The 20,223-nt window shown below is 42.5% G+C and overlaps 1 protein-coding gene across 1 annotated transcript in view; it reads left to right on the top strand.

Moving 5' to 3' along the window:
* Positions 1-239: 239 nt before the first annotated feature.
* Positions 240-20,223, top strand: part of vcpip1 (valosin containing protein (p97)/p47 complex interacting protein 1) — a 33,830-nt gene continuing 13,846 nt past the window's right edge. Inside the window, exons 1-2 of the mRNA XM_034182804.1 lie at positions 240-2,892; positions 7,574-7,660. Of these exons, the coding sequence (XP_034038695.1) occupies positions 240-2,892; positions 7,574-7,660 (2,740 nt within the window). The remainder of the gene's footprint in view (positions 2,893-7,573; positions 7,661-20,223) is intronic.

Here is a 20,223-nt window from a genome sequence, read left to right as displayed (position 1 = left end):
AGTGTCTTTAAAAAAAAAACAAAAAAAACGTCATAACAATTTAGCGCATGCGCCCAATATAAAACTACAACTCCCACAACAGGACGTTTTACGTCATTACGCTGTCGAACGTCCAGAAAAAACAGCCGCTTCCGTGTTGTTATTGTGGTTATAAAAAAAGACAACTCTCGTTAGCAGTTACAGTGACAATATGGCGGTTGTGTGAAAGCTAAAGCCGCTTTAAAGTGTTTTCAGCCGAAATGTCGCTGCTTCAGGGCTCGAAGAAGAAGGACAAACGGATTCTGTCCGGTTTCTGTCCGGACCCGAAATGTCAGGCGCGGCTGTTCTTCCCCGCTCACGGTTCGGTTAGCATCGAGTGCACTGAGTGCGGCCAGCGGCACGAGCAGAAAAACCTGCTGAGTGTCGAGGAAGTCACCGACCCAGATGTGGTGCTCCACAACCTGCTCAGGAACGCCCTGCTGGGCGTCACCGGGGCCCCGAAGAAAGGTACCGAGCTGGTGAAGGTGATGGGACTGTCCAACTACCACTGCAAGCTGCTTTCCCCGGTCCTGACCCGGTACGGTATGGACAAGCAGACCGGCAAAGCCAAGCTGCTTAGGGACATGAACCAGGGGGACATGTTTGACTGCTCCTTGCTCGGAGACCGGGCTTTTCTCATCGAACCAGACCACGTGTCCACCGTGGGCTACGGGAAAGACCGATCGGGCAGTCTGATCTACCTCCACGACACGCTGGAGGAGGTCAAGAAGGCCAACAGTAGCAGGGAGTGTCTCATACCCGTCCACGTGGATGGAGACGGGCACTGCCTGGTCCACGCCGTGTCCAGAGCGCTGGTAGGAAGAGAACTATTCTGGCACGCGCTGAGAGAAAACCTGAAGCAGAACTTTAAGCAGAACCTGGACCGTTACAAGGCACTCTTCCAGGATTTTATTGATGCTGCTGAGTGGGAAGACATCATCAATGAGTGTGACCCGCTCTTCATTCCACCTGAGGGTGTGCCACTTGGGCTGCGCAACATCCACATATTTGGACTGGCCAACGTGCTCCATCGACCCATTATCCTGCTGGACTCGCTGAGTGGGATGAGGAGCTCTGGAGATTACTCTGCTACCTTCCTGCCGGGGCTGGTACCTGAAGAGCAGTGCCGGGGCAAGGATGGCAAACTCAACAAGCCCATCTGCATAGCCTGGAGCAGCTCTGGTCGGAACCACTACATCCCTCTGGTGGGAATTAAGAACACAGTGCTCCCCAAACTGCCGGCCCGTCTACTGCCTAAGGCGTGGGGCATTCCTCAGGACCTCATCAGGAAGTACATCAAGCTGGAAACAGATGGGAGCTGTGTCATCGGCGGCGACCGCAGTTTACAGGACAAATACCTGATGAGATTGGTCAATGCCATGGAGGAGGTGTTCATGGAGAAGCACAGCATCCATCCCTCTCTGGTGGCTGATGTGCACCAGTACGTCTACAGACGGACTGGTATGATCGGCATCCAGCCTGAGGAGGTGATAGAAGCAGCCAAGAAGTCAGTGATGGAGAACCGGCTGCACCGCTGTCTGATCTGTGGAGCCCTTTCTGAGCTCCATGTGCCAGCAGAGTGGTTGATTCCTGGTGGTAAGCTTTATAATCTGGCCAAATCCACACATGGACAACTGCGGCCGGACAAGAATTATAGTTTCCCGCTCAACAATGTCGTCTGCTCATACGATCCACAGAGAGATGTCCTTGTTCCTGATTACAAGCTGAGCTCCCTCCACACCTGCACCTGGTGTCATGGTACTTCTGTCCGCCACATCCGTGGAAATGGTTCCGTCGTTTATCTGGATGGTGACAGAACCAACACTCGTTCCCAAGGTGGGAAATGTGGGTGTGGTTTCAAACATTTCTGGGACGGGAAGGAGTACGACAACCTCCCTGAGGCTTTCCCCATTACGCTGGAGTGGGGAGGACGGTTGGTACGGGAGACTGTGTACTGGTTCCAGTACGAGACAGACCCATCTTTAAACAGCAACGTGTATGACGTGGCCATGAAACTGGTCACCAAGCACTTTCCCGGTGAGTTTGGCAGCGAGATTCTGGTTCAGAAAGTAGTAAACACCATTCTACATCACACCGCCAAGAAAAACCCAGACGAGTACAACCCAGTGTCCATCGACGGCGCTCACGCACAGCGGCTCACTGACAACACGGAGAATCCACAGACAGTGGACCCACATCTGCCCACAAAGATCATTTTGACAGGTCAGAAGGCAAAGACGCTTCATAAAGAGGAGCTGACGATGAGTCGGGCAGAGCGGAGCCTCCAGCAGAGCATCAGTGAGCAGGCCTTTGCCACGCAGAAACGACGAACTGAGAGGCTCAAACAGGACCAGAAGAGCCACGGCCGGACGTCTTCTCCTAGTTGTTCTACAGAAACAACTTCTTCTTCAGCTCCAGCCACGCCCACAAAATCCACCTCCTCTGCCCCCTCTTCCAGTAAGGAGAAGAAGATCCGCGTCACCACTAGTGATGGCAGGCAGGCCATGCTCACCCTGCAGTCCCACACCACCTTCTCTGATCTCCAGCGGAGCATTGCCAGCCAGTTTAGTGTACCACCAGCGCAGCAGTGCATTCGCTACGGCTTCCCACCCAAAGAGCTGGCCCCGCCAAAGGACGGCGAGGAGAACGAGCCGGTGGCCCTGCAGCACGGTGACAGGGTGACAGTAGAGATTGTGAAGGATCCAGAGGACAAAAACCAAGCAGCTTCCATTTCCAGAGCCTCCAGCTCACCCTCCACCCTGCAAGCGGTGAAGAACGAGGGCGCCACGACAGCAGGAAGAGTTAGTGGCCGCGAACTCCAGGACAACATCGATCTAGAAATGTCCTCCCTCTGTCTTCTAGCAACGTTGATGGGTAAGAACTCAGTGATGTGATGTTTTTAGATAAAACCTTTTGGCTGTTTATCAACAAGCAGTTGTGCATTTTAGGTTGTTTTATGCTTTTACAGTCACTTGGCCATTGAAAAGTGTTATTTTATCTTTTATACCAAACTTTTTAGTGTTAAATTAACATTACAGCAAGCTCATCCTCGCCCCATTCAGAATAGTGTTGGACAGTCAAATCAAGTTGATCAACACTAACAGAGTTATGCTGTGGTAAAGTTGATTTAACACCATTTTAAATGGAGCCGCGTGAACTTAATGCAGTGTAATTTAACCCTGCAAAATTTACTGTGCACATATTCAAGATGTACATAAACATAAGCTTATCATGCAGACTGTGCACTTTATTGCACGCAAATCAGCTGTTTGATGTAAGTTTAAGGGACCAGAAGTTCCGTCATGAGTTTAAGAAGTCAGCAGTTAGAAATTCGAGACTGAATCTGCTGAAGCATCCCGATTAGTAGCATGAACACAGCGAATGGGTGGACTCGTGTCTCGTGTTTTCCTGTTTCATCTGCCAGTAGGGTCAAAGGTTAGCTTCATGTCACACAAACAGATCTGTTTCAAGGCACCATTCATTTTTTTCAGGACAGTTTGACATGAACTTTGAGCCTTGCAGCTTCAGACGCTGCAGCTCAATAAAGTCATGGGTGACTCCAGCAGGGCGGCTGTGGCAGCCAGTCCCACTGCTGCAATTAGTTTTTATTTTGTGTTGTTTTTTAAGAGTTTGTGTGCCGTGGACACGGGTTGTTAGATTAATGCTCCACCCTCAGTGGGGCTGTTTCACTGTCAGGGTACACAAGTATGTGTCACTGGCACCAAAAAAAATCAAAGTGGTTACTTTGGTCAAGTTATTCATCCATATCTAATTGCTGACTGGGGAACTTAATGAGCTCACAGATATGATCTGCTATACTTTCAGGAGAGCAATTTCTTTGACTAAGATAATTGTTGTGTAAATTATACAGACCAATATTAATGCAATCTACCTATATATACCATCTACTTAAAACAGTTGATGGTAACTATGTACTCAGAGTATACAACTGCTGTTGTGTTTCTGCATTCTTAAATAGTGATGGACTATAAGCATTTCTAGAGAGAATAGTTTTTGGTGAGGTACACCCCAATATTAAAGACATTTGAGTAAATTAGGTACACATCCTTTTGTGGCATCACAGATAGTGATTACCTCTCTCAAACAAAAATATTATTCTCATAACACTGATGCTTGAGTTTGAAATGCCCTCTATTTCCAGAGAGGACATTTTTGACAGACAAGACATATTTTTGAATGCCTGTTTCAAGTTGTTTCCCTTCTGGGCAGTGATCCTGGGAGTTAGATTGTTATACAGTAGGCTTTGATAGGGAAATTAGTCCATTTAAGTGGTTACCTACTAAAATAAATAATAAATACTAAATAAATAAATAATAAATAAAAAATAATACTAAAATAAATAATAGTTCTGGCAGCCCATCAAAATTAGACATCATGGAAATGACACAGATATTTTGGTTAAAAACTGGAATAATTAGAGTTCTGCTGGTAAACAGATGGAGATATCCAATCAAATGATCATTGCTGCTGATAGACCTGTGGTAGTTATCCATGTATGGCAAACTAAGCTTTGTCAGTCATTTCCACCTTACATTAAACCAACCATTATCTTTAAAATCAAGTTATGTACCCTGATTATAAAACAACCCAGCTGGATAAATGTTTGTGGCTGGTGTAGGCTGGAACCAAAGCTGGTTTTGGGATTTCTACAGGCTGGAGACTCCCTGCAGACCTGGAGCTCACTGCACAAAGCAGTGTGCGAGCGTGTTGGAAATTTCCACTTAAAAAAACTTCCACAGTAATATTTAACAAAAATCATCGCTGTCAAATCACTGATCAAACTGTGGTCACAAGTGTGAAAGTCTGACATGTGAGGACGATAGAATATTTTTCAATGTTGGGCTGGACTGTTTATTATGGATGTTTGCACCTTTTTAGATTTAAGTATAAGCTTCAAACATATTTTGTTTTTTAATCTAACCGCAGTCTTGGTCCGCCCAGCGTTCAATGCACATGCGTCATGTCGGAGCTCAGCAGCGTCATTTCTGAGCGTCGCCAACGATTCACTGATTATCACCTTGTTTTTGCTTCAAAGTGCACTCCAGTCATCATCTATCTCAGTGACAGATATCTGAAGTTTTTGTACAACAATCATTTCCACAAAAATTCAGCATTATTTCATCATAAAAGATGGGGGAGCAATCAGGGGGCACAACAGCTGCTGCTGTGCCTACATAACTTCTGAGCGTTAATAACGACTCGCCAATTATCGCCTCATTTTCTGCTTAAAACAGCCTTGTTTCTGCGTAAAACTGACTTTAGATTGATTTAAGAGGTTTTACTTTGTCATCTGTAAAGAATAAATGTATAAATATATGCTATTTTACTCATAATTAGCTTTGCATACTAACAATGCTAAAAGTTGCCAAACTGATGGTTAATAATCGCATTATTCCCTTTGATCGCTTTGAGTGTAGAGAGTCCATCTCTGACGTGCTGCTGTGCTTCCAAATGACGCATGCACAGTGTAGGCGGGATGGACCGATTTTTAGGGGGACCGTTCAGTCTGCGACACCGTCAGCACAGTGGCTTAGTGGTTAGCGCTGTTGCCTCACAGTAAGAAGGTCATGGGATCACTTCCAAATTTGGGGCCTTCCTTTGTTGAGTTTACATGTTCCCCCTGTCTTTACAGGGGTTCCCTCTGGGTGTTCTCCCACATCCAAAAACATGCATGTTAGGCCAACTGGAAACTTGACCGTAGATGTGAGTGTGGGTGTGAATGTGTTTGTTTTCTATATGTGGCCCTACGGCAGACTGGCATCCTCTCCAGGTAGGGCTGGGCAATATGACTTAAAATTCATATCATGATATAAATTGAATCCCTTCACTGTAACGGTATATATCACAATATAAACTTAAGTGTAAAAGTTATAATGGAAGTGTTTCTGAATGGGTCGTATAGTCCCTTTGCAAAGCTAAATTGGTTAAAATAAACAAATAACAACAAAAAACAAAACAGATATAATTCATTTTGAGAGCCTGATTCTCTGACTTGTTAGACATGTATTTTTGTGCATTGGAATAATCTTATTTTGCCGTTCCTGCTTCAGTCCAGCAGGAGGCAGTTTTAGTTTGTCTGCTTTTGGTGGCGTTTTGTCCAGAAAGACCTGAGAGAGACCACCACATGGGCTGATGATCCTGATTGGCTCATGTTGTGGGGTTCCACCAATGACAGACTGAAAGGCGTGGTTTTTTCTCTGCTCTCCTGCGCAAGACGGAGCTCTCAGCACAGTTGATTGAGGAAATGTGAGACTCTTTACTGCGGCTTTCTGCAAATACGTGCACCAAATATGACCATAAAATTCACAAGAAAACATTGTGGAAATTATTCCTCATAATTCAGGTTATAGTAGGCCTAGTAACATAATTTAAAAACTCGTACAATGCTTGAAGCATGCATGCATTGAAACAGAAACTGAGTCTGGTGAATTTAATGGGACAATTGCTTAATTCGGTCATGTGACTTTTACGTGACCAAATTCAGTCAGGTGACTCCAAAGAGTTAAAATAGCTTATAATTTTACCCTCTTACAAGAAGTTTTAATCTGCTGAGGTGGAGATGGAGCCTGTGACTGAAGCACTGACTGCAGCCTTTACCAGTCGTTCAGAGTCACTGAGGAAGATATGACATCATCAACAAGCATTACCGCGATTCTTCTTTGTCGTTTTGTTGATTTTTGAAAATGAGTCGATGCCGGGAGAGGGAGGCAATTGCTGAGTGATGGTCTGATACGCTCTCTTGAGCAATACACTCTGCCATGTGCGATTACATTTCACACTTCTAATCATATTTGTGAACCGCTTCAAACTGTACAAGAAAGAAAAAGGTTACATGTTCCAAATATCATCTCACATGTTGCAACAAGTCCCTAGGTACAGATTAAGCTCATGGATGTCTTGCTCAAGGATAGTGGCACTTGATTTGCAACTCCAAAATATTTCGATTATACATTTTGAAACAGGAAGGTTTATGTTGTAGATGAGGGGAAAAAAGCTACAAACACACATTGTTTCCTTGCATGTTTAATAGTTTATCAGAAAACATTTTTGTTGTTGCTGGTGTTTAATTGGGTTTTTGTTCTGACGATTTTTGGGTCTTGCTGATTGACATCGTGGGGGAATATCATCTGCGACAGTTTCTCTGGTTATTGTCCAGCATGCTGGTGTCTCAGTGTTGGCGACCCCAGTGCCTGGAGAAGACCAAGGACATGCCCACGCTTCACCTGATAGGATGGACCTGAAGTCTGTCTGGGTGGTTCTGTAGTGTGGTGAATGCAGCGATGCATGGTGCTAGCACTGATTCCAGACCTAAGCTGCTGTTTAGTGCAACAGCTCTGCCCACGACTCAATTTTTAGAGCCGCCACTGGACTCTCATTCAATGACCTAGAAGCAAAATATGTTTGACGTTTTGTTGTTAAATGAACGATTGAGTGTGAAAACAGTTGATTAGTGTTTGTTGCGTGATTTGGAGCTTTGAGTTGATCCCTCAGTCAGTTGATTAAATCTGGTTTAACGCGTCTCTGTCTGTTCCAGGTGAAGACGTTTGGTCCTACGCCAAGAAGCTGCCCCACTTATTCCAGCAAGGTGGCATCTTCTACAACATTGTCAAAAAAGACATGGGTATGTTTGTCTTCAATGTGGCTGAGATTTCTGTGACTTCTGATGGTTTTTGTTTTTTTGAGCCACAGGGTGGGGATTCATGTTCTGAGTCTGCTTGAGACTAGCGAAGGATGATGTGTTGGTCACGAGCCCGCTCCTGTTCAATCAGTTTAAGAAAAAAAACAAACCCAAAATGATTATTGTATAGTCGAAAGTGGGACTCGATCCACATATCCCCACTCATCCTTCAAAACAGAAGCATGTCCCCAAATCAGTTTGTCACTTACAGGAACATGTAATTTTTTTTTTTTTTCTTGCAGTTTTATGTCAAATGAGTTTTTGGAATAAACATCCTTTTGACAAGTATAAATCAGGTGCAAGATGTAATCTGACCAGTTTTTAACATTTCAGGAATAATTATTTAAAATAATTACCATTACAATCAAAAATAACACTGCACAAATTTAAAATATTTGATTGACAAGTATAGAGTTTATAATGCAGTCATTAATTTGTGTCTTTAGGCAGTGTTTCCCCTAGGTTTACAGCTTTGGGTGGGGGCTTCTTTGATGTTGTGGACTTAGGCTGTTATTTGGAATCTTTACAACTAGGTGAGTGAATGGTAATTTTTTTCGTCTTTTGCTTTGTGTTCCTTTGAATGGAACTTTCAATGAAAGTAAAATTTTTATTTTACTTTGAGAGAGTCTGTGGGAATTTGGATCTGAATATGTGTGTGCAGCACACTGTCTTAACGCGCAGCTCAGCTGTTAATTGCAGCTTTGTACATGACATGAAGTAGGGCTGGGTACCGAACTTCGGTTCTTTTGTGGCACCGACAAAAAATGCTTCGGTAGTACCAAGTATCAAAACATGCCTCGTCTTTCGGTGTCAAGTTTCGGTACCCAGAGGTTAATCACGTGATCAAGACTTGATGATTCCCTCATCGGTCCTTCAGAGTGCCCGTTGTTTTTGAGGGTGTTTGTCAGGAAAATGATAATTTCACTACATTGATTGCAGACCCTGCAGCGGGTCTGTAATCAACCGCTTCTGTAATGGCTCTGCTTTGAAGCAATGAACCAACGAAGCAGTGCTCCGATCCGCTGCGTCATTGGTTCATTGCTTCCCTGCTTTTCAGAAGCGGCAAATCAGCTTTTTAACCCCTCTCAAAGCCATTAAAATATGTCAATCGTGAGTCACTTTTGTGTGGATTAAAGTCATTAACTGGGACTCTTGTCTTGTTGCGAGAAAGAAAAGAGAATCGTCCTCAGTTCCATTCGCACAGCTCCAAACGCTGCGCGGCTCTCTGCCAAGTCAAGTTAGAAAGAGTCCGGTCGGAATTAATCACTTTAAAGTGAATCGCCGTTTAAATCAAATGACACCTCTTTTCACACATTGTAAGACAAAGAATAAACTTCAATCAATCAAAACGTTTTTTTCCTCCCAAAATGAGACATCCTGCTCTGACGTGCAGCAGCCGACTAAGTTCAGCTCAGAGATATGGAGTGACATTCATGCCAAAATGTCTGAAAGGAAATGCTTTTGACAAAAGCTACAGATTTTATTTCTGTTTATGTCCAGACATCAAGGATCCACCATCTAGATTTTATTTAAGTCCAGAGATCAAGAATCCAGTAACCAATTTCATATTTATTTACTTTAAGACGCAATAAAATGTTGTTGATAATAAAATTACAAAATAAAATTGATATAGAAAAAAGTATCGCTCAGGAACAAGTATCGAAGTGAAGGTAATAATAATAATAATAATAATACATTTTATTTGTATAGCACTTTTCTAGAAACTCAAAGACGCTTCACAGACACATTAATAAATAACAATATATAAGGTAAAAAAAAACCCCATATTAAAACAGGTTAAACATTAAAAGCAGTCTTGAATAAGTGGGTCTTGAGGAGTGATTTAAAGGTGGGAAGTTTGGAGCAGTCACGGAGTTGTTGTGGGAGGGAGTTCCAGATGGTGGGGGCGGCAATGGAGAAGGCTCTGTCACCCCAGGTTCGGAGCTTGGTTCTACAGGGGAGGGACAGGAGGTTAGCATTGGAGGAATGGAGGGATCGTGATGGAGTATGGGGCAGGAGCAGGTCAGAGAGGTAAGAAGGTGCCAGGTTGTGGAGGGCTTTTAAGGTGATAAGGAGAACTTTAAACTGTATGTGCTGAGGGATGGGCAGCCAGTGAAGATCTTGGAGGACAGGGGTGATGTGTTGGTGGGACCAGGTTTGTGTGAGGAGTCGAGCAGCAGAGTTCTGGATATATTGAAGTTTAATGAGAGTTTTGGATGGTGTACCATAGAGCAGTGATTTTCAACCTTTTTTGAGCCGCGGCACCCTTTTTATATTTACAAAATCCTGCGGCACACCACTGTCATGTGTCACGCACTACTAACTCGACTGGCTCTACATGGTGCGTTAGCACGTTAGCAAGACGTGCGGTACAGATATGACGTAACATAGTATACTATAGTCATGGAGCTCTATATAAGAACTAGAGAGCGCAGTCCCATTGCTGCACACTAAACGAAAACGTCCCTTCATGGACAGCGACATGATGTCTCCTAACCGGGCAAAATATTGATGAAGTACCCGGATGTTAATGCATTTTCAATGGAGATTCGCGACTGAACACACTCAGAAAAATGCTTGCAAAATATGTGTTAAAATGCCATTTTGTCCTGGATATCGAGCCAGTAAAATTAAATTACATTAAATTATGTCAGGAAAGTATTAAACTTACTCTGACACACACACATTCTCAAATATTAGTGTTGAAAGTTACACGGATCTGTGCTGTTAAGCTACGCTGCTCGGCTGAGCTGCTGCTGCTGTGTTCAATGCAGCGCGGCTCCTAAAACCATTACAATACTTTTATATATATTATATTTTTACACAATTATCCTTTACTGACCGAGTTTCATTCATGAAGTCAGTGGTGTGTGTGTGCACATCTCTGTGTGTGTGGCAACACAGCGTGCATCATTAATCTCATTATTTTAAGGTGCAAAAAAAAAAAACCTCCCCAGTCTTGTCCAACAATTTTTAGTCACTAACAACAAGAATTTTAACTAGACATTGGTCTAGCAGTGGAAAATATCAACTAGACATAAGTGAAAATAATGATCCGTGTCATCGGGCGACACAAGTACGGCAGGAGACATACAGCTGTTTATCATCCAAATATCATGGACAAAGTGACAACAATAACCAAAACCACTTACTTATGGAATGAATTACTGAATACTTATGAATTGTCTCCCTTGTTCCTCCATTTGTGACTTTGCCAACATGCGCAGCTTTCCGGCATATTCCACCTGTTTCTTGACGAGACTAAGTGAACTTCTATGCACACAAATCACTAACTTGCCCGGAATTAAAATGGCGATCACGCCTCTGTGTCGGCACACGGCTCAGCGCTACTGCGCGCTTTGCTGCCATCTACTGGAATAAAAGAGCATTACACCATCTGCCACACTATTACAGCACATACACCCGATAATGGTGATATTTGATAATTGCCCACGGCACCCCTGATGATCGATCACGGCACCCTAGGGTGCCGCGGCACCCCGGTTGAGAATCACTGCCATAGAGAATACTATTGCAGTAGTCGATTCTGGATGTAATGAATGCGTGGATTAAGGTTTCAGTGGCTGAGAAGTTCAGAGATGAGCGGAGACGGGCGATATTTTTAAGGTGGAAGAAAGCAGACCGGGTTATTTGTTTAACATGGGATATAGGTGTCTGTATTGGTACCTGTATCGAAAATTTTTGATTGATACCCAGCCTTAGTGAAATGTCACAGATGTGATCACATCTGTGACTGCACAGATGTGATCAGCTCGGATATGATCATATCTGTAACACGAGGGGGTAGGGGTGGTGGGTGTGCATCATGTTTGCGGATGAGTTCATATCAGTCTCTGTCCGTGTATGCGTAGATTCTGGAGTGGCCTTGACAACCGCAGACTGTAGGGCAGGGCAACTGAAAAGGAGCCAGATGCTTCACCAAGGCCGTTGAAATCCTTCTGGAGGAAATGGGGAAATTTAACCTTCGGTTGCTGATAAGGTTGCCATGTTTGGGTTAGGCAGAGAAGCACAGAGTTCCAATACGGCATCTCTTTAACTGTCCAGATCCAATTGCAAGGCTTGACATAAACCAGTTTGCCCCACTGGCCCACAGGGCCAGTAGAATTTAGAAGCTAGTGGCCCACAGTGTAGGAGCACTGGCCCATGGTTTTGCGCGCAAGAGTTCATGATATTCCACCCTGAAATCCTGCAAATAAAACTGCCTATATAATATAAACCAATCCACAAAAACATAAAATACTCTATGGACCATGAAGTTAAAAAAATAGAATTTATCAGAGGGCATTTTCCAGTGTAAAAAAATAAAGTGACTACCATAAAACTTAGAGGGCACTTTTTAGCAACCCTCAGATTTGGTTAACTCAGTCAGAAATGTAAAATGCACATGTAGGTCCATATCAAAACTAAAAAGTTTGCCTTGTCTGGATTGGGGGTAAGGTTCTAAAAATTGAAAAAAAAAAAAAATATATATATATATATATATATTATGCTTAGCTCCTTTGCTAATGTTGTCACCATGGGGTTTCCACAAAGACAAGCTGGTTAGAATTTTAAACTAGCTTCAAACCAGGACCAAGCATATACTTTACTTACTTGTCAGCATACGACGGATAGGCCCTGCAGATTTGGCAGAAAACCTCATTCTTCTCTTGGTCATGACCAAGCTACGGCAATTTCTGTGGCCAGGTCGGGACAAAAACCTCTCTTCCTCTTGTTTCTTTCATATAGCCTGTCTGTCTCCCTTAACTCATCATCACTAAGCTTCCTCTTTTGGCCAATTCCTTTAGCAAAACTCTTTCCTGGTTGTTGTCTGGGTTTGAGTGGTTGTAATATTTCAATTCGAATTTCAAAGCGTTCTGTTAGATTTACGTCTTGTTCATCTTCGATTCCTGCAGCTTCCCACGCATTTAAAGATGCTAACAAAAATTGCAGAAGATCAGTGATGGAAATGGCTGAACTCACGCTCCACGCATCGACAACATACATTTCAGTGTGCACGAGATTCTGCAGGAGCATGGAGCGTGGTGCGAGACCAAAACAAACATGGCAGACTGAGTGAAGTTTGACACAGAGATGTGAAGAAATTTGACTTTGTCACTGTAAAATATGGTAAAATAGATAGAATTTTGTGTATTTTTGTAGTGGCCCGAGCGGGCCATCATTTGATAAATTGTACTGGTCCATAGTGACCCGAAAGTGGGCCAAATTGGCTCCGGCCCAGCGGGCAAATGACTATGTCGAGCCCTGAATTGTGAATATTCACTGGTCTCCAACATCAATTCCTTTGCAAGGCAGACATTTGCTCCGAGATGATTTCCAATTCGTGTTTAAGTTCAAGAGTTAACACAGTCTGAGATTGTACTGCCTTGCCCACCTCATTAATAGAGATAGAGAAACACAGAAAGAGAGGATAGAGGAGGAGATGCGACCGCCCTCAACCAAGAACAACCAGAGCAGGTGGATCCACCGACGTGCACACTAGGGCTTCAGCTATCGATTATTTTAGTAATCAAGTATTCTATCGATTATTCTGGCAAGTAATCGGATAAAAAGTACTTTTGCATTTTTAACAACATCAACAGTCCAGGGCTCTCCCTAAGCAATGGCACAATGTTGCTGCGTCATCAGGGAGATTGTCAAATTTAGTGTCTCTCTTTCTGTTTTCCTGGGTAGTCATTTATTTTTTCACATCTTTACAAGTTTTGGATCTTTCCTGGTGTCAGGAGCTCAACAAGTGTCTTGACAATTTGCTGAAATGGCGATGGGTGTGGCTTTCTGTTTTTTGTTTCCCCCAACTTGTAAAATGTAACTATTTTGAAGTTTTTTTTATTTTTTTTTTATTTTATTATTATTATTTTTTTTAAGGTTGGTGAACTGGGTCCCTGCATGATTTTTTTTTTTTTATCCTTCCCTCTTTCTCTGTCTCTTTTCTTTCGATTCAGCCAATGCATTTCAGCTGGAGATTGAACATGCATGCTTCACAGTCAGGTTTTTTTATTTTTTTATTATTTTATTTGAGTTACTGTGTTTGTGAAGCATTGTCTGTTGCCCAAAAAAGCAAAAATTAAAAAGTGAAACATTCAGTGCGAGTCTGAGCAAAACACAGAAGGAAGAGTGGACTTCTTCCAGAGACCGTTCGTTAGTGTTGCGGCCGGGGATGGAGCTGTGAGGGCAGTGCTGAGCTGCTAACACCGGGCAGAGAGAGGCAGCCATCGGCCGTGCGTAAGAGCAGAGAGCAGACAGCGGACGAAACAGTGTTAAAAAAAAACAAAAAAAACAGACAAACACACTGCTTCGCTTTAAATGCACAGATTCAGCGTGGACCATTTTTCTCCTAAAAGGCTTTATTTCACACTGTGAGTCACCTTGAAAAGCTGTAGCTATTGTGCTAATCTGATTAGTGCTTACACGGCTCATGCATGCTCTAGTCGTCTTCTGTTTGTTTTTTGGGGATGTTGCATCACCACACACAGGCCTGGCATATGTACTACAATGTTAAATGAAGCTTCAAGGCACATAATGTGCCTCAAACATTTTTTGTAATCGAATTATTCGAGTTACTCGACTAATTGTTTCAGCCCTAGTGCACACAGATCTCTGCAGGGGGTCGGATCACGCACTTCTGTCTGCAGCTTCTCCAGGACTCAGGCGCTACAGAGCTCTGTCCCAGCTCCGAGTCCTGGAACACAGAGCAGGATGCAGACGCACAGTGCCTCCAGACGTGTTTCATTTAAAGCATGGGGACCAGCGTTATCTTCGGTTTCATTTTGTTCCTCTTTCGTTCCTTTTGCGCTTTTGATTCGCAGGTTAGTCGGTGATGGGTAAAGTCAAAAGCTCATTCGTCCACCTTTTCTCGACCTTTTAACTTTTTTCCCCTTCGTTCAGGAATTGTCATATGCCGTGTGACCGGGCCATAAACATTTTCAGGGCTGCTGCTTTTACACGTAAAAGCAGTAGCTTTTTTCGTAGCTGCTTGTTGCGAATGCTATATATTTTGAAATCGGTCGCGGAAGTGCACAAAGTGAGGTGGTGGTTTTGTGGTTAAGTGTTGGGCTTGCTCATCATCAAATCATAGCTTGACCGGAAAATCACTAAGGGCCCTTGGGCAAGGTCCTTAATCCCCTAGTTGCTCCTGGTGTGTAGTGAGCACCTTGTATGGCAGCACCCTCACATTGGGGTGAATGTGAGGCATTATGTGTAAAGCACTTTGAGCGTCTGATGCAGATGGAAAAGCGCTACATAAATGCGGTCCATTTACCTTTTTTTTTAACCATTTAATCCTGATGGATCATTGAATGGTCACTAACGGCTTAAATCTTAGCGTAATTGTTATGATTTCAGTGTGGCATGTCCTTTCAAATGTGACGCATATGACACAACATCTGGGGACAGACTTCTCTGTGTTTTTGGGCAAATTACATGGCACACAAAGTGAAAATGCAAAGAAAAAGTGACAGTGCAGTGGAAGTGGATGTGTTGCAGTTTGTTTATGACCCGAATCAAACATGTCGAGGCGGTTGTGCAGGCGAGAGAACACAGTTACTCTGGTTAGCTGTGTAGGCTAAAACGTACTGACACGACCTCTCTCATTTGCCTCGTCTTCCCTTCTCCACTGGGAACTGAAAACAAACTGCACTTTTCACGACTGCTTCAGTGATTGCAGCTGAAAACAAAACAGTACACCATTTATCCATGTGAAGTTATGCTGTGTTAATATTGTGCAATGGGAGACAGTCCCCAGAAGTGGTCAAAACCTGCGATATCACGCAGGGCTTCAAACGAGACTGCATTGCCCTATAAAAGGATGATGTATAGACCTGTTCTATAGGAAATGTAACCTTAAACTTCTGTTGTGATCTATATAGAAAATAAAATTACCTTGACCTTCGGGGGGAGGTGGTAAAATAATAGAATTTTGCATATTTTTGTGGTGGCCCAAGCGGGCCATAGTTTGATCGGCTCCGGGCCGGCGGGCAAATGGCTATGTCGAGCCCTGAATGCTTACTCCAATTAACAGTCATGGGGGGCTGAGCCTATCCCAGAAGGCATAGGATGTGAGGCAGGGTACACCTTGGACAGGACCCCAGTCTGTTGCAGGACCACATGTAGACAGACAAACAAACAAACACATTCACACCTGCACATACGCCTATGGACAGTTTAAAGTTTCCAATTCACCTAACCTGCAATTCTTTGGATGTCGGAGGAAGCCGGAACCCCCAGAGAGAACCCATGCAAACATGGAGAGAACATGCAAACTCTACACAGAGAGGCCACAGACGGGAATCGGTCCCGTGACTTTCTTGTTGTGAGGCAACAGTGCTAACCACTATACCACCGTGCTGCCCTACAATATATCAAATTATGTCAATATGGTGTTACATGTTTTTAAGAATGAGTTTTTACGGTAAAACCTGCCTAAACCATCATTGTATCAACCAGGTATTCACACTCACCCGACAAAAGCAAAAGTCCCAATGCTTTTGTATGGTTTTACATGTAATAAACACAGTATATAACAGACTTTGTACAACGGATATTTGCTCACATCGGACAAAACGTCCTGTCCGATTGCAATGCTTTTTCATTAGCAACCCTCACATATACCAGACACAGCAGTCTGGACGTGCCCAGTAAACAGGTACAAAATGAAGTTCAGCACTGACACTCACTGATTCGAGGAAAGTGGGTACCATACTTCTGTGATTAAAAGACTGGCCATTTGTTTTTTTTAAATCGTGCTCACACCTGGTGCCTAAACGAGGCAGGCTTTTATTCAAGCCTGGTGATTATTAACAAAATGTTGCTTTGCTGCCTGCACTGTAATATGGTGTTAAGGTTCACACATATCCCTGAGTGTGACAAATCAAACCGCTTTAGATCAGAGGCCCTCTGCGGGGCTGCGAACCAGTGCACCTACTGAATCGGAGACTACAGAGGGCTGTGATTTGTCACTAACGTTTTCACTCCTTCCTCTCCTGTCATATTTTAAAAGTCTTTGAAGTGTGCACACTGATTACATTTCGATCATCGATCAAGTACGTTTGGCAGAAAAGTCTACAAATATGACCAACTTCACAACACGGAGTCAGAATAAAATGCTCAAATGACCCACAATTCATGGTGGAAATTGTTCATGTCATTGGTTTGGAGGTTGATGATTGTATAAAGAAGCTCATTGAGTGACAAATTAATCCAGAAAAAGCCATCCCTGCCACAAATTGCATTGATGCGACAGAGAACTTTAAAGATTAACGCACACGTTGACATCATTGCATGGCCACAAAGCTGGAGAAGCATAAATCAGGTTTTAGCATTTTAAAGTACCACTCCATAGCGGAATCAGAAAAAAGAGTGACTCATCCAGATGTAACGTTTTTAATGCGCATAATGTCTGGTGCTTATTTAAGGCAGGCATTTATTTTTTTCAGACAAAGTTTTGACCTGGCCATTAAATGAGGCAGCTCCTGATTCAGAATTCCTCGTACATCGTTAGGCAACTCCTGACTGTAACTAATCAATTACATATATGTAACGGATTTTGATTATAACAAACAAAATTTGCTGGTCCACCTAAATCCATTATATGCAAGATTTACTGTAATATGTATTATTTGAAGATGCTTGGGCATAATTACACAAAACATGGCGATTATATAAAAATGTCAGTCATTGGGTTTCCTTTACAGATTTGCACAAATGTTGAATGGTATTTTCAGTGTCGATAAAAGACTGTGGAGACATTATGATGGTTCCATGAGCTGTTGGAATGTGACTGCTGCATTTTCTCCTTTGGCATTAGCTGTCATTCTAGTGAGGTGCCTGAGACTGTAATTCTCATATAGTGGGGTGGCTTATGGTAATGATCATTAACCTGCTGGCCCAAAGCACACATACAGTGGTATGAAAACGTTTGGGTTTGATGATTTCCATGATTTTCCTTTATAAATCATTGGTTGTTTGGATCAGCAATTTCATTTAAATATATCATGTAGCAGACAAACACAGTGATATTTGAGAAGTGAAATTAAGTTTATTTATGTGGTCTTCCATTCCCTCACTATTTTCCTTACAGTGGAAACTGACAGCTGAAATCTCTGAGATAGCTTTTTGTATCCTTCCCCTAACCCATGATGTTGAACAATCTTTGTGTTCAGGTCATTTGAGAGTTGTTTAGAGGCTTCCATGTTGCCACATTAGAAGAGATGCAAAGAGGGGAAACATTTGTAAACGGGCACCTTAAATACCCTTTCTCATAATTGGATTCAGCTGTGTAAGGAGGTCAAGGGTCAGTGAGCTTACCAAGCCAATTTTGTCTTCCAATAATTAGTGCTAAATGTATTCAAATCAATAAAACGACAAGGGTGCCCAAAGTTATGCACCTGCCCAATTTTGTTTAAATAATTATTGCACACTTTCTGTAAATACTAGAACCTTCATTTCACTTCTCAAATATCAATGTGTTTGTCTGCTATATGATATATTTCACTGAAATTTCTGATCCACAGGATGGGAGTCAACTTTGCTATGTATCACATGATTGGGGCGGTACAGGATTAAAAGTTAGCGGCTGTGGACGGGAGCGGGAACCAAGGTTTTAGGCAGCAAGCCATCCTGCCATCATTTGGCCGATCAATTTGCGAAAAAGACGCCAAAAAAATACCGGGCAGCTTTGCTTAAAGTGTGTGTGTGTGTGTGTGTGTGTGTGTGTGTGTGTGTGTGTGTGTGTGTGAGAGAGAGAGAGAGAGAGAGAGAGTCTGCTCGCTGTGAGGAGGGAGAGAGAAGGGGGCAGGGGGAGGGGAATGAGTGACTTCATTCAGTGCATGGAGAGCGTGTGCTGAGCACAGAATGAAGCAACATGTTATAGGAAATAGCGCTGCATTTATTTCTCCCTGGACTGTTCTGACGGCATGTCCTCTTCACACCGTGTGCCCGTGTCGGTGACAGTCATACTGAAATTATGAGATGAACTAAAATGGTCAAAATTCCTTAAAAAATGAGAATATATGAATTAACGTTATAAAAATCACATACGTGTGTTTAAAAAAACCTGATGTGGAGAAACTCTGTAGTGATGTTCAGAAGCAGAAATCACATAAAGCAGCTGAGAACTCTGAACAGGCTGTTATTTTCCAAAGATACTTATTTTAGAGGACTTAATGTAGTTGTTAGGTTCAAGCACAAAACATGACTGAGGAGAAAAAAGATTAAATGAACTCTAGTCAGAATAAAAATAAAAGCTGCTGATTTTTGTCATTTTTCAAAGTTATTAGGCTGCAGCTCTGCGTTTCATTTATTTCAAAGTAAGTTACCTCTTATTATTTTCAAAAATCATGAGAGATCAGTCTGCAGTGTTCAGTTCTTCCTGCACCTTTGTGTATTTTTTCCTTCTTTACAAAAATTTAGTGTTTGTTCTACAGAGTTTGAAAAAACAAAATGTTCACACTTTTCTTTATAGCAGTTCTGTAATTTCAGAAATGCAACAGAAACGACTACAAGTCAGAAAAAAGTTGGGACTATATGTAAAATGAAGATTAAAAAAATAAAAATGTTGCACTATTCCCGGTTTTTCCACTCACACCCACAAAAGCCAAAAATTCTTCCAGAGTTGTGTCTTGGTGGCTTCCCTCACTTGTCTCCTTCCAGCATGGACATTTAGTTTTTGAGAACTGCCTACCTGACCAGATTTACCATAAAGTACCACACAGTTTGTATTAATGAATGATTGATGTAAATGAAGTCTAAGAAATATTCAGTGAGTTGGAAATGTTCATGTATTCATCCTCTGACATTTCTCAAGAAAACTGGCTGTAAAAATTATTCATTAATTCTTACATTTAGAATAACCTGCCCTGTCCCTACCTTTTTTTCTTGGAAAATGCTGCAGGCCTTAAATGTAGGAATGGATATATATTAACAGAAAATAAATAAAAATAAAGCTGACCACACAAAACATGAAACATGTTGGTTTCATACAGTCTGCAGTTACAGAAATAGAAGTCAAAGTAAATGTCAGGATTATTATGTGTCCCCCACCACCACATTTTGAAAAGCTGTAAGATCACAGGCCCTGCATTATTTATGTTTTGTGTCTTTTAGTGAAGTTTTTTTTATTTGGATTTAGGCAATAAGTGGCTCCCTATATTACCACAGATGAACTGCTTTGTTGCAATGTCTTCTGAAATAAAACTGTAGAACACAAAGTAATCTAAATAGAATGGGGAGAACATCAAATCAAATTTGGTGTACGAGGTCTGTCCATAAAGTAACGGTCCTTTTTATTTTTTTCAAAAACTATATGGATTTCATTCATATGCTTTTACGTCAGACATGCTTGAACCCTCGTGCGCATGCGTGAGTTTTTCCATGCCTGTCGGTGACATCATTCTCCTGTGAGCGCGGCGCACCGACCGTCCTTAAAGGGGTCCTTAAAGCTGTAGTCCTTATTCTCTGTGAAGCCCGTAAAATTTTCACCGAAAGCCAGA

Source organism: Thalassophryne amazonica, chromosome 12 (assembly GCF_902500255.1).
Source record: "Thalassophryne amazonica chromosome 12, fThaAma1.1, whole genome shotgun sequence".
Lineage (NCBI taxonomy): Eukaryota > Metazoa > Chordata > Actinopteri > Batrachoidiformes > Batrachoididae > Thalassophryne > Thalassophryne amazonica.
Note: the sequence above shows the minus strand (reverse complement) of the source record. Positions and strands in the feature narration are given on the sequence as shown.